General features: G+C 36.4%; 1 protein-coding gene across 1 annotated transcript in view; it reads right to left on the bottom strand.

The window, feature by feature from the left end:
* SUGCT (succinyl-CoA:glutarate-CoA transferase) overlaps positions 1–14509 on the bottom strand; it is an 800879-nt gene that overhangs the window by 659224 nt on the left and 127146 nt on the right. Inside the window, exon 8 of the mRNA XM_008261668.5 lies at positions 12269–12412. Within this exon, the coding sequence (XP_008259890.3) occupies positions 12269–12412 (144 nt within the window). The remainder of the gene's footprint in view (positions 1–12268; positions 12413–14509) is intronic.

The following is a 14509-nucleotide window of genomic DNA, read 5'->3' as shown; positions in this document are numbered from 1 at the left end:
ATCTGGGGTCTCCTGTGATTCCATTAGAAATTCAGTATCATTTTTTCCATATCTGAGAAAAATGTCCTTGGCATTTCAATTGATATCACTTAAATCTGTAAATTGCTTTCAGTAGTATGGACTTTTTGATGATATGGGGTCTTCCAATCCATGAACACATATTTTTCCATTTTTTTCTGTCTTCTTCTATTTCTTTCTTTAATGTTTTGTAACTATCAACATAGAGATCTTTGATGTTCTTGGTTAAATTTAATCCAAGGTATCTAATTTTTTTGTAGCAACTGTGAATGGGATTGATCATAGAAGTTCTTTCTCAGCCATGGCATTGTCCATGTATACAAAGGCTATTGATTTTTGTGTGTTGATTTTGTATCCTGCCACTTTACCAAACTCTTATATGAGTTCCAATAGTCTCTCTGTGGAGTGTTTTGCGTTCCCCAAATGCAGAATCATGTCATCTGCAAATGGGGATAGTTTAACTTCCTCCTTCCCAATTTGTATCCCTTTGGTTTATTTTTCTTACCTAAAGACTTTGTCTGAAACTTCCAGGACTACACTGAATAACAATGGTGAGAATGGGCATCCTTGTCTGGTTCTGGATCTTTGTGGGAATGCTTCCAACTTTTCCCATTCAATAAGATGGGTCTGTCATAAACTGCCTTGATTGTGTTGAACTATGTTTCTTCTAAATTCAGCTTGCTTAAAGTTTTCATAGTGAAAGGATATCCTATTTTATCAAATGCTTTCCCTGCATCTATTGAGATAATCATATGGTTTTTGCTCTTCATTTTGTTAATGTGATGTATCACATTGATTTATTTGTGAATGTTGAATCACTTGATCCAGGTGAATGATCTTTATAAAACATTGATAAATTTGATTGGCTAGGCCGGCCGCAGCTCACTAGGCTAGTCCTCCACTTGCAGCACTGGCACTCCGGGTTCTAGATCCGGTTGGGGGGCCAGATTCTGTCCCGGTTGCTCCTCTTCCAGTCCAGCTCTCTGTTGTGGCCCGGGAAGGCAGTGGAGGATGGCCCAGGTGCTTGGGCCGTGCACCCACATGGGAGACCAGGAGGAAGCATCTGGCTCCTGCCGTCGGATCGGTGCAGCACCGGCTGTGGCAGCCATTTGAGGGGTGAACCAACGGAAGCAAGATCTTTCTCTCTGTCTCTGTCTCTGTCTCTCTCTCTGTCTCACTGTCTAACTCTGCCTGTCCAAAAAAAAATTTTGTTTGGTAGTATTTTGTTGAGAATTTGTTCTCAACATCATGTTCCTCAAGGAAATGGGTCTGTAGTTCTCTATCCCTGTTGCATCTTTTTCAGGTTTAGGAATTAAGGTGACGCTGACTACATAGTAGGAGTTTGGGAGGATTCCCTCCCTTTCAATTGTTTTGAATAACTCGAGAAGAATTGGAGTTAGTTCATCTTTATATGTCTGGTACAATTCAGCAGTGAAGCCATCCTGTCCCAGGCATTTCTTTATTGGAAGGGTCTTAATTACTAATTCAATTTTCATCTTGGTTATTGGTCTGGTTAGTTTGTGTTCTGGCTGTTGAGGCCAATTGGAAAATCTCAGATAGTTTGTTCATTTTTTTTTAAAGATTTATTTATTTATTTATTTGAAAGTCAGAGTTACACAGAGAGAGAAGGAGAGGGAGAGGGAGAGGGAGAGGGAGAGGGAGAGGGAGAGGGAGAGGGAGAGGGAGGAGAGAGAGAGAGAGAAGAGAGAGAGAGAGAGAGAGAAGTCTTCCATCCGATGGTTCACTCCCCAACAGCCTGCAATGGCCGGAGCTGTGCAGATCTGAGGCCAGGAGCCAGGAGCTTCTTCTGGGTTTCCCACGTGGGTGCAGAGCCCAAGGACTTGGGCCATCTTCCACTGCTATCCCAGACCATAGCGGAGAGCTGGATGGGAAGTGGAGTAGCCGGGTCTTGAACCGGTGCCCATATGGGATGCCAGAGCTTCAGGCCAGGGTGTTAACCCACTGCGCCACAGCGCTGGCCCCTCAGATATTCGTTCTTCTGCCTCACCAAGTTTATTGTTAAGGCTTTCCACCACTTTTTTTTAAATATATTTCTTTATTGTTTTATTTTTTATTTATTATATTAATTTGAAAGACAGAGTTACTGAGAGAGGTAGAGACAGAGAGAGATCTTCCATCCACTGGTTCACTCCCCAGATGGTCACAATGGCCAGAGCTGTGCTGACCCAAAGTCAGGAACCAGGCACTTCTTCCAGGTCTCCCAGTGGGTGCAGGGGCCCAAGATCTTGGGCCTTCTTCTACTGCTATCCCAGGCCATAGCAAAGAGCTCGATCGGAAGAGGAGTAGCCGGGACTGAACCATTGACCATATGGGATGCCGGCACTTCAGGCCAGGGCTTTAACCCACTGCACCACAGTGCCAGCCCCTTTCCACCACTTTTTTATTTGAGCTGTTAAATTCTTCGCGTCTAACATTACATCTTGATTTTTCTTCAAAGTCTCAATTTCATGGGAAAACTTTTCATTTATGTCATGAATGGATTTCTGTGATTCATGAATTTGCTTCTGATTACTTCTAAGTAATCCTATGATCAATTTTTTGAATTCCGTTTCCAGCATTTCTTCAATCTCTTCATCTTCTCATTGTAGTACTAAAGTGTTGTTGTGTTCCTTTGGGGGCATAATGTTGTCTTCCTTATTCTTGTTTCTTGAATTTCTCTGTTTATTTTTAGGCATTTGTGAAGATACTTGTTGGTTTTCTCCCTCCCCCCCCCCCCCCCGATGGCTTTTATCTTTGGATGATGCTTCTGTGGCTTAGTGGAGTTTCTGTGCTTTTAGTGAATACCCAGAGGCATGTGCTGGGTGTTGCCCAGGAGTTCTGTTCAGAAGCACTCCAGCTATTTAATGTCATAATAAACATTGCTGGCTTATAACAACTCTAGGCTATCAAAGCAGTATAAACATGAAAAATTACTTACCATTACATCTAACAGCTATTCTCTGAAAAACTAAAATAATTTTCCTAGAATTAAATCTCAGCCATAATTTTTAGCACCACTGGTACTTATCCTCTATCTTTGATGATGGCATAGCAGTCTGGGTCAAACAGACACTATCAATGAGGAATCAGTTGGTCAACAACTTACAGTGAGTAAAGACTTAATATACATTAGCCAATACAGAAGAATATGATTACTACATTTTATTCTACATAAAATTTCCTGACTCAAAGAAGTACAAAGATGAAGGTAAAATTAACTTATCAACAAAAACAAACTGTACTAATTCTGGTTGAAGAGAATAAATGTGATTCTAATACTATTAAATCCAACTTTAAGAACAATTACACTCACTACAAGATCACACAAGAACAAAATCTAAATTCAGGACAACAGAGCTTTCTTTTTCTGTTTTTCCTATATCTTGATTTTAATTTTATTTCAGATAATTTGAAAGCACAAAATTGTATTAAAATATCTAATAAGAAAATTAAATTAGTATAAAATTTGCATTCCTGTTTTCTTCTTTTCTCCTTTTGGGATATTCTCCTATGGATAATTGTCAATTATTACAAGTTAATGTCCTGACCTTCCTTACTTGTAGTTCATGTCACAAAAAAAATGTGCAATACTCATAAATATAAATAATGATTTCAGTTACACAAAACCAGAGCAGCCTCCTAATATACTAAATTTCACAGAATCATCTTTAAAAAAGGCAGCAGGCCATGTTTTGTATTAAAGCCAACATGAAATTAATTCAACCAATAATATAAATAATAATAAAAAATTCATCTAAAATTTTTCATAGTCTTTTTTTGAGAAGTGATTTTTCATCTTTAGTGTGTCTTTACCCTCTTAATTTCTTAATTTCATAAAATACCAGATGATTTTTTATCTGTTTCTGTTTCAATCGATTTGGGAGTTTATTTTTAATTGGCAAGTATAAATTATATGTATTTATGGACACAATGTGATGTTTTGATACATGTATATATTGTAAAATGATTAAATCAGACCAGTTAATTAATGTATATATATATACACATATATATCACCCCACAGATTTGTTTTTATGAGAATATTTAAGATTTAATCCTTCAAAAATTTAAAATATAAAACATTATTATTAACTATAGTAACTATGCTGTACAATAGCTCTTGAAAACTTATTCAACCTGTCTAACTGAAACTTTGTACCTTTGACTAACATCTCCACAGATCCAACCCCCTTCATACAACTTCTGGCAACCACTATCCTACTTTCTGCTTCTCTGAGTTCAACTTTTTAAAATTTCACATATAAGTGACATTATGCAATATTTTTCTTTCTATGCCTGGCTTTTTTTCACTTAAAATAATGTCCATTCATTTTGCCACAAGTGATAGTATTTCATCCTTTTTTAAAAACATAGATGTATGTTTGTATCTGAAAGGCAGTGTGACTGAGAGGAAGGGAAAGATACAGATAGAGCTCTTTCATCTGATGGTTTCCTCCCTAATTGGCAACAACAGGCAGGGCTGGGCTATGGCAAAGTCAGGAGCCATAAACTCTACCCGGTTCTGCTTCACGGGTGGCAGAAGTCAAAGTACTTGGGGTATGATCTGCTACCTCCCAGGCACATTAGCGGAAAGCTGGGCTGGAAGTGAAGAAGCAAGGACTTAAACCAGTACTCCACATGGGATGGATGTAGGTTTCACAAATGGCAGCTTAACCTGCTGCACCACAACACTGGTCCCTGGCCCCTGGTATTTCATTCTCTCTTTCTCTCTCTCTCTCTCTCTCTCTCTCACTCTCTCTCTCTCTCTCTCTCTCTCTCTCGTTAAAGGAACTACAGAAATCACTGTGCACTTACTCCCATGAAGGACTTCCATCCTTAACGAGTTGCACTATGAAAATTAACTGCAAATATTGTTCTCAAACTGTACTCTATATGCTGTATGTGTGTGGGGGTGCAAACTGTTGAAATCTGTACTTAGCATAGAGTTGGTCCTTTGTGTATTAAATCAAACTAAAAATGAACCATAATGAAGACGGGGATGGGAGATGGAGAAGGAGGTGGGATGGGATTCGGGGTGGCAGGGTGGGTATAGGGGAAAGAACCACTATATTCCTAAAGTTGTACCTATGAAAAATACATTCATTAAATAAAAGCTTTAGAAAATTAAAAAAAAAAGAAATGTATTGACCTAACACTTTGCACATAGACTAAATTCACAATTCCATGTTTATTTGATGATTACTCAAAATATTCTCCAGATACAATCATGTCATCTGCAAATAAAATATTTTATTTTCTCACTCTCCTCCACACTCTCACCAACACGTGCTACCTTTTGTCTTTTTGGTAATATCCATTTGCATTTCCATGATGATTAGTGATGTTGAACATTCTTCACATTGCTGTAGGCCATTTATATCTTATTTTAAAATAACAGGTCCTTCTGCACATAATTTTTTTAAGTTTAGCTTTTTTGTACTCTTGCTATAGAGTTGAATTCTTTATCTGTTTTGGATATTAACCATTTGTTAGATATATGGTTTACAAATAATTTCTCCCATTCTGCAGGTTATATCTTCACTCTGTTCATTGTCAGCCTGCTGTGTGGAAGATTTTCAGTCCCATTACATCCTCAAGCTGACTTGCCCCAAATGGTAGAGTTAGAAACATACCAGGGGATTCCAATTCAATCCCATCAAGGTGGCATGTACCAATGCCATCTCACTAGTCCAAGTGATCAATTTCAGTTCACAATTGATCATAATGAAAGGACTAAGAGTCAAAGGGATCACATAAACAAGTCTAGTGCCTGCTAATACTAACCGATAGAATAAATAAAGGGGAGAGCGATCCACCATGGGAAGTGAGATACACAGCAGACTCACAGAATGGCAGATGTCTTAAACAGCACTCTGGCCTCAGAATCAGCCCTAAAGGCATTCGGATCCGGCTGAAAAGCCCATGAGAATATTTCAGGCATGGAAAGCCAAGACACTCTGGCAAAAAAAAAAAAAAAAAAAAAAAAACCACACCTAAATGAAAGATCTCTGTGAATGAGATCCCAGTGGAAAGAACACGTCTTCAAAGAAGGAGGTACCTTTCTCTGAAGGGAGGAGAGAACTTCCACTTTGACTACGATCTTGTCTAAATAAGATAAGAGTCGGTGAACTCAAAAGGCTTCCATAGCCTTGGAAACTCATGACTGGAGCATAAGGAGATTACTGATGCCATAAACAGGAGTGTCAATTTGTAAAGTCAACAACAGGAGTCACTGTGCACTTACTCCTCATGTAGGATCTCTGTCCTTAATGTGCTGTACATTGAGATTTAATGCTCAAACAGTATTTTTCACTTTGTGTTTCTATGTGGGTGCAAACTGTTGAAATCTTTACTTAATGTGTACTAAACTGATCTTCTGTATATATAGAAAATTGAAAATGAATCTTAATATGAATGGAAGGGGAGAGAAAGAGGGAAAGGGGAGGGTTGCGGTGGGAGGGAAGTCATGGCGGGGGGGGGGGGGGGGGGGGAGGAGCCAATGTAGTCCAAAAGCTGTACTTTGGAAATCTACATTCATTAAATAAAAGTTAAAAAAAAAAAAAACAGTCCCATTGATCTATTTCTGCCTTTGTTGCCTATGCTTTCTGAAGTTAACAAAAAATAATTATCTAGAAAAAAAAGATCAAGAGACCATAAACAAGAGTGTCAATTGTTAAGTCAACAGCAGGAGTCACTGTGTACTTTATTCCTCATGTAAGATCTCTGTCGGTAATATGTTGTTCAATGTGAATTAATGCTATAACTAGTACTCAAACAGTATTTTACACTTTATGTTCTGTGTGGGTGCAAACTGATGAAATCTTTACTTAATATATACTAAATTGATCTTCTGTATATAAAGGTAATTAAAAATGAATTTTGATGCGAATGAAATGGGAGAGGGAGCAGGAAATGGGAGGGCTGCGGGTAGGAGGGAAGTTATGGGGTGGGGGGAGCCATTGTAATCCATAAACTGTACTTTGGAAATTTATATTTACTAAATAAAAGTTTTAAAAAATTATTTTATAAAAGAAAGAAAAAGATATAGAGTAAAACAGAAAAGCAGAAACACAGGTGTATCTAAAGACAGAAAAAGATCAATTTCAGATGACTATATTTTAAAGATTGGGTCTCCAAACTTACTCTTTCTGTCTAGCTGAAACATTAGATATTTGATTTTGTATTAAAGTCAACTTGCAGTTAATCCAATCAATAGCATAAAAAAAATTCATCTAGAATTCTTTTCAGTTTATTGACAAAAAAATAAGAATTAAAATTGTATCTACCTTAATACTTTCATATATGTTTAATATGAACAACATACAAATGTGGAGAAAGGACTGTGGCATCAAAAGTGATAAAACATTCTGTATGTGAAAAAAAATTATGATGCTAAAAAAAACTAACTTATTGTAGTAGTAATTAAGGGAGCCTGGATACAATTAAGTACAGGAAGGATATTAAAACTTCCAAAAGATATTTCTGTAAGCCACAACAGAGGAGTAAGAGCAACAGAATAATTGGAACCACATCCAAACCCACTTCCTAGTTATTTACCAATATCAATGACGTTAGACAATCTTGAGTACACAACTTTAAATTATATTAAGAATAAAAAAAATCAAAAGAATTTTATGACAAGGGTTAAAAGTTTATAGCCTTGAAACTACAAAAAAAAAATTGGTGCCCACTACAAACCACATCCCGGGAATTGTCATGTCTCTACAATGAACTACTTGAAATGGTTTTGTTGTGGTTGAGGCAATCATCTCTGAGTTAATAATTAGCTACTATTCAAATCAAATGTAATTTGTCTATTGTACACTAGATCACTTTTAAAAGAAAGAGCACAAAATTTCATTTTTAGCAACGAACATTAAATGTTATAATCATCCATTTGTCATCCTATGAAATGCATCAAAAAAGTAGAAAAGTATGTTTTTTACCACTGCAGGAAATCACAGTCATTTTCCAGCCAGCTGAAATTAAGTTCAAATGTTATCTGTTTAATACAGGCGGAACATTTATCGTAAAAAAAGAGAATGTATAACAGTGAAGTTTCCTTTTTGCTACTTTGAAAAGTATCTAGAAATAGTACTCATTTGCATAAAACAGATTTTAATCAATTTTTGATTTGGTTTTTGCATCTGGAATCTATAAATGTTATCTTAAATTGAAAGACAAAGGTTAGTCAGGATTTTCCTATTATGAAAAGTTATAATAATTATCGCAATAATTGTATCAAAAGCAACTTTATAATGTCAGCACATTTCTAACCCTGTGAATTTTTTCAAGAATATTTAAAATCTCTAGTCATTGGCCAGTGCCACGGCTCACTTGGCTAATCCTCCGCCTGCAGCGCTGACACCCCTGGTTCTAGTCCCATTTGGGGCGCTAGATTCTGTCCCAGTTGCCCCTCTTCCAGGCCAGCTCTCTGCTGTGGCCCAGGAGGGCAGTGGAGGATGGCCCAAGTGCTTGGGCCCTGCACCCGCATAGGAGACCAGGAGGAAGCACCTGGCTCCTGGCTTCGGATCGGCGCAGCGCGCTGGCCGTAACAGCCATTTGGGAGGTGAACCAATGGAAAGGAAGACCTTTCTCTCTCTCTCTTTCTCACTGTCTAAATTTGCCTGTCAAAAAAAAAAAAAAAAAATCTCTAGTCATCAAGAATATTTTCTTATTTACAAAGCATTTTTATTAGATCCTTGAAGCAACCCTCCTTATTAGTATAGTGAACATCTGTAAATTGCTTCCCCACCATCCATTTTCACCTCTTCTCACCAAACTTAAAAATTTTTAAAAAAACAAAACATTCACCATTCTCTTGGTGAACCACCTCTCTCCCAAGCTCAGCAATATATTTTGTGTGAATTAATCCCATCCCCAGGATAGGGATGATTTAAACCAATCACCATATTCTATCTGTCAGGACCCATTAACCAATTTTGGAATGGCCACTTAGCCCAATGAAATAGTGGTCTTGTCTTCTAGGATGTCTAGGAAAGAGAACTTCCTTTTTGTTCCATGTCAATTTTAAGATTTTTAAACCTTCTTGAACACTATGGTGTAAGAATGTAATATCTGCAACCAGAAATACTACAAGTTCAGCTCCATATAAGGAAGAATGAAAATGGAAAAGGGAAAAGGCAGAGAACAAGGAAGAAGAGTGAAAACAGGAAAATAAAATAAACAAGTGAGAAAGAAACGGAGGAGAAAGCAGGTGTCCAAGCTAAAGACACACACTGGAAAATTAGGGCAAGTCCAAAGACCAACGTTGGGGCTTTCAAAGATGGAGAAAAGAAAGTTTGAGCTGCAGTGGCTTCAGGAAATAAAGTTTTTCTTACCACCTAGTGCCATGAACTTCAGACTTCAGCATAAATTATTACCCAATGTAATAATTCAAACATTTCTATTACTATTCACAGCCCAGGAATAGTTTCATAGGAAAATGAAACGCAGTAGGGATGTGAGGAACCAGCATTCTTGCTGTGACTCTGTGGCTCCAACAGATCAACCTCTCTTAGCACCTTAGTTTCCTCAAGTAAAATGGGAATAAAAATTCCTTCCCTACCTACTATACTTACTATACCTCAAGTACTACTGTATCATATAAAATAGTAGATGTGAAAGTGCATGGATATAAAATAAATCATACTGGGTTTTATTAAAAGATAATGAGTCTAAATGCACAATAATTTTACCAAACTGTGACTGAGTTAAATACAGTAGAACAGGCCAAAGCCCTGCTGTGTCCGCCAAATGCAAATTGAGCTGTTTTTCAAGTACTTAACCTAAGTCAATAGTTTTCTACCTTTTTCTCAGCTCCTGTAGCACATCCAAGGGTCATGAGACTTTTCCATTGTTAACAGCAATGCTCCCACTGATCTCAAAAGACTGGAAAGACTGCTATTAAAAACTAGTAGGCTGGGAATGGAGGACAGCACGGTAAGCAAAAGCAAACACCATCTTGCCTTCATGGAACTAGTCTTAAAGAGAAACATGGACGATAAATACATACACACATACACATATCAAAAATAACTGCAATATATATCTGCATGTGTGTGCATGAGATTGCACTCATTGTGCTCTCACTTTTAAACAGGTCTGTCTCCTCCAAATCACCTCAAAGAAACAACCGTCACATGGTGAATCACTGGTTAGGTGCTATAAAAGAAATACACTCTATAACACTCTACAAGAGAACTTTTTCCAAAGCTAATTAATATTTGAGGTATAAATAAAGCAGTCTAAGTAGAGATCAGGAGACCTTAGCAGAGTTCCAGCTCCAGGACATGCAATTTAATTTGTGAGACCTGATACAAAATGAAAAATTTAGGTTCCATGTTCAAAAATTATGAACCATTTGAATGTCGTGACACCAGAACACTTAAACTAAGCCCAGAACCCTCTACAACTGCACAGGTCACACCCTTGGGAAACTATCATGACTTCCATATTTACTGGATGTGCAATTTCTATCCAGTCACTTAACCTACCTCAGGCTCCTTACAAATATAAAACCAGAGGAGGAAAGAAAAAAACCTTGAGCTCTGTCCCATAACTAACATCTGTGGTTCTCTGTTAAGGAGGGAGCTCCCTTATTTGAAAAGAGTTGTTTTACCCTTTTATATAACCATTAAAATTCTAAGGGTGACACAACGTTACTATTAACAACTCATACACAGTGTTTTACTTTCACCTATATTGATAATTTTCATTTCTATACACCTCCTTAATTTTAGCTAAGAGAAAAAATATCTGCAAAGCAGTGTTCCAAGTTTACTATTTTCCCATGTATGCCATTTAAATCTGAAATTCCCAACTGAGGTCTCTATGTCTAGATAGTAATTTTTCCCACAGTAAAATGTCTCCTTGTACAAATTAGATATTTTCCTTTTCCTAACCCTGAAAAATTATCTATGCAGAATCAACTTCCACATATGGTATAGCATCTGGGTCTGATCCAATAAAAAGGAGGGCAAATGTCATTCTGAGAGTGAGTTAACTCCTTCATTCCATCAATTATGTATTTTGCCCAATATAACTGATAACTATCTAAATGAGGAGTTCTTACTCCAGGGTCCATGGACAGAATTCTGGAAATTAATTAACTTGAGTGAAAATATATATATATATATTTGACAACCTTAGCATTTTCTTCAATTATAAATGTAGGGGCAGGCCTAGCAGGTAATCTCCTGGCTTCACTGTAGCTTCTTGCTTATGTAATTATAAATGTAGGGGCAGGCATTTGGCCTAGCAGATAAGATGCTGGTTAAGATGCCCACATTCCATACTAGAGTGACTGAGTTTCAGTCCTGGCTTCACTGTAGCTTCTTGCTTATGCAGCAGGTAATGGCTCAAGTACTTGGATCCCTGCTATTCATATGGGAGACCTGGATTGATTTCCTGGCTCTTGGCTTTGGCCTAACCCAGGTCCCCACCATTGTAGGCATTTAGGAAGTGAACCAACAGCTGGAAATTCTCTCTCTCTTTCCCTCTCTGCCTCTCAATTACATAAATATTTTTTTTATTTAGAACATAGGCAACAAACCATAACAGTATTAACAATACCTATGATTTGGTCACAATAACTATTATATATATTTTCTATATCACATTACAGTTATTCAGATATCTTCAAGTACCATTTATATTCAACACTAACTCAAAATTGTAATAGTACAGACCTACTGCTAGATCTTGTAGTTTAACATGTTAGTAAAAATCACATATATTATTATAACACAAAATTTATTTTTATATTAGAATAACTAATATAGAACTGAGTAGAACTGGCTTCCCTTGTAATCTTATGTATTTCATTTCATGCATTTAAAAACATGACTCCAAGGCAAGGTTCACACACTTCATCAGACTACCAAAGGCATAAAAAGGCATATACAAAGGCATATAAAAAGAAGAAACTCTAGTCAAAAGAAGTTACAGCGCTTATGAGACAATAAAATTGAACCAACTATACTCTTGTCTTACAATTAATAATAGATTCATTCTAGTATATATAATCTTTAAAATTCTAGTTCAGTAATATCTACATTACAACAAAATCTTCATGGCCCATTTATTTTAATACAACAATAAACCATCAAAATAGAGAAGTTTTTGTTGCTTTGTATGAGTTTTTGTTTTAACTGTTTTTGTATATACTACCAGGGTATTTGATCTGAAAATGAGCAACCCAGATTCATGTTTTTTAGACAATTATCTAAGATATAGTTTAGATCAGTACCTGAGTTGATAGTAGGTTACAATCAATGAACATGCCTTTTCCAGTTTTATATCTTTGTATCAAACCAGCCATAATGGCTCCATATGCATACAGGCCAGTGGCAAGGTCAGTCATGGCTACTCCTGGACGAACTGGAGCTCCATCCTGTTTGAGGATTGGATTGAAAAAAAAAAAAGAGAAAATTGAAAATTAAAACCATCATATAATTTCTCAAATATTCTAAGCTCAAAGAAAAAAAAGAACTGTATATAAAGTGGTCAGACACACACAAAAATAAACAAATTTCTATTGTGCATATTTATTTGCAACAGGAATATACTTATATTTATAGTATATTTGTCACTGCATTTCTCTCCTCAATCCCTAGTAACCAAAGTAAATCAAACTAATGAAATAAAAGATTTTTAAATTAACCATTTATTTATTTATTTGACAGGCAGAGCAATAGAAGAGAGAGAGAGAGATTTTCCATTCACTAAGTTACTCCTAAGTGGCCACAACCATCAGGTATGGGCCAGGCTGAAGCCAGAAGCTTGGAACTCCATCCAGATCTCCCATGTTGATGATGGGAACCCAAGTACTTGGGACATTTTCTGATGCCTTCCCAGGCACATTAGTAGGAGAATGATTCAGAAGCAAAGTAGCTGGGACTCAAACCACACCCTAATATGGGATGCTTACATCCCAAGCAGTGGCTTAATCCAATGCACTACAACACCAGCCACAAAATGAAAGATATTTTAAAACACATATGAAGTTCCTCCTTAATATATTTTGCATTGTTTATTAAATAATTTATTATTGCAATGTTTATTAAATATTGTTTATTAAACAAGTTTATTACATTTATTATTTAAATTTATTATTAATCTGGTGAGGAGGAAGGAGTTAAAGCAATATTTTTTTCCTGTTAGGTGATAGTCTCTTTGGGGGAGGGGAGGAAGACAACAGAAGACCTGGTCTAATCTTTTCACAATTATGCTAATAGCTGGCAAATATATTAAGGGGATTTGCTTTAGAAAAAAAAAAAAAAATTTATCCTTAAAGGGATTTTTCAGGATAGCTTTGTTTAGGATAATGATGATAAACAAACATAGAATCAACAGATTTGTAAAACAATGCACATAGGGCATGAGCTATACTACTTTCTTTATATAAAATGGAAAAGTTTCTGGCCTATAATGTTTATTTCTGCATTATACAGCCTACATACTTCATTAAGGATCTTATCACTGCTCTGGGATCAAAAGTTTTATCTATTGTGGTAAGAAAGGATCTGAGGGCCTCTCAATGTCTGGGACGTCTCTCTAATTCTCTTATGCATTTTGATTGATTCAATCCTTGAAATTATAAATTAAGCTTAAAACTGATTAACATCTGTAATTCATGTGGGTCTGATTTGACAATTCAATCATTGACCCATATTTAAAGTATTATGGTTTGAATAGGATTTGGTTCTCCAAAACTCATGTAGACATTTAAGCCCCAAAGTCTTAAGTTCATAGTTAATGCATTAGTGTTAACGATTGATAGAATTAAGGGATAGCGATTTGATCTAATTACAACACCAGAGTGATGAGCCTAGTGGGAGGTCTTGACGTCATTAGGTACTTGCCCTTGAAAGGTAGTTCCACAAGACAGTAAGTTATTTAAGCCAAGTCTGGCCTAGTTTCACTCTGCTTTCTAGATCACCAAGTGATCCTCCCACCACACGTGTTCTGTCATCAGACACCAGCTTAATGGGGCTGCCAAATCCTGGAATGAGAATTTCCAAACTCTAAATTGAAATAAATCTTATTCATTTCTAAGAAGCTCCTCTCAGGCATTTTAGTTAAAATAACAAAAAATAACAAATGTTGACTAATCCAAAAGGATATTAGAACTCTGCTTGACGCACAATAATTTATCTAAAAAAATTAACTATCAAAATTGTCATCAATATTATCATCAGTGTTTGCTATGTCAAATAGTTTCTTTTCACTATCATGAATTCTGCTCACCATTCATTGCACAGAAAATCTAACAACTTAAATTTCACATTTCATCTTGTTGACAGATTAATTCATTTACCTCATTTTCACAAACTAATTTTTCCTATACTACTGCCCAATCATAAGCCATTTTAATCATTTTCCAAGGGTATTAAATATTGTTAGGAAAATGGTGCAATTTTATCTATGGTGCAGTCTATACCCTGACACCATCCTAGGCTCTAGCCCCCCCACCATAGTTGGAAGCCCA

The sequence above is a fragment of the Oryctolagus cuniculus genome, chromosome 16 (assembly GCF_051225735.1).
Source record: "Oryctolagus cuniculus isolate XC-2025 breed Fujian yellow rabbit chromosome 16, ASM5122573v1, whole genome shotgun sequence".
Taxonomy (NCBI): Eukaryota; Metazoa; Chordata; class Mammalia; order Lagomorpha; family Leporidae; genus Oryctolagus; species Oryctolagus cuniculus.
The sequence above is the reverse complement of the archived record's forward strand: the minus strand, read 5'-3'. Positions and strand labels throughout refer to the sequence as shown.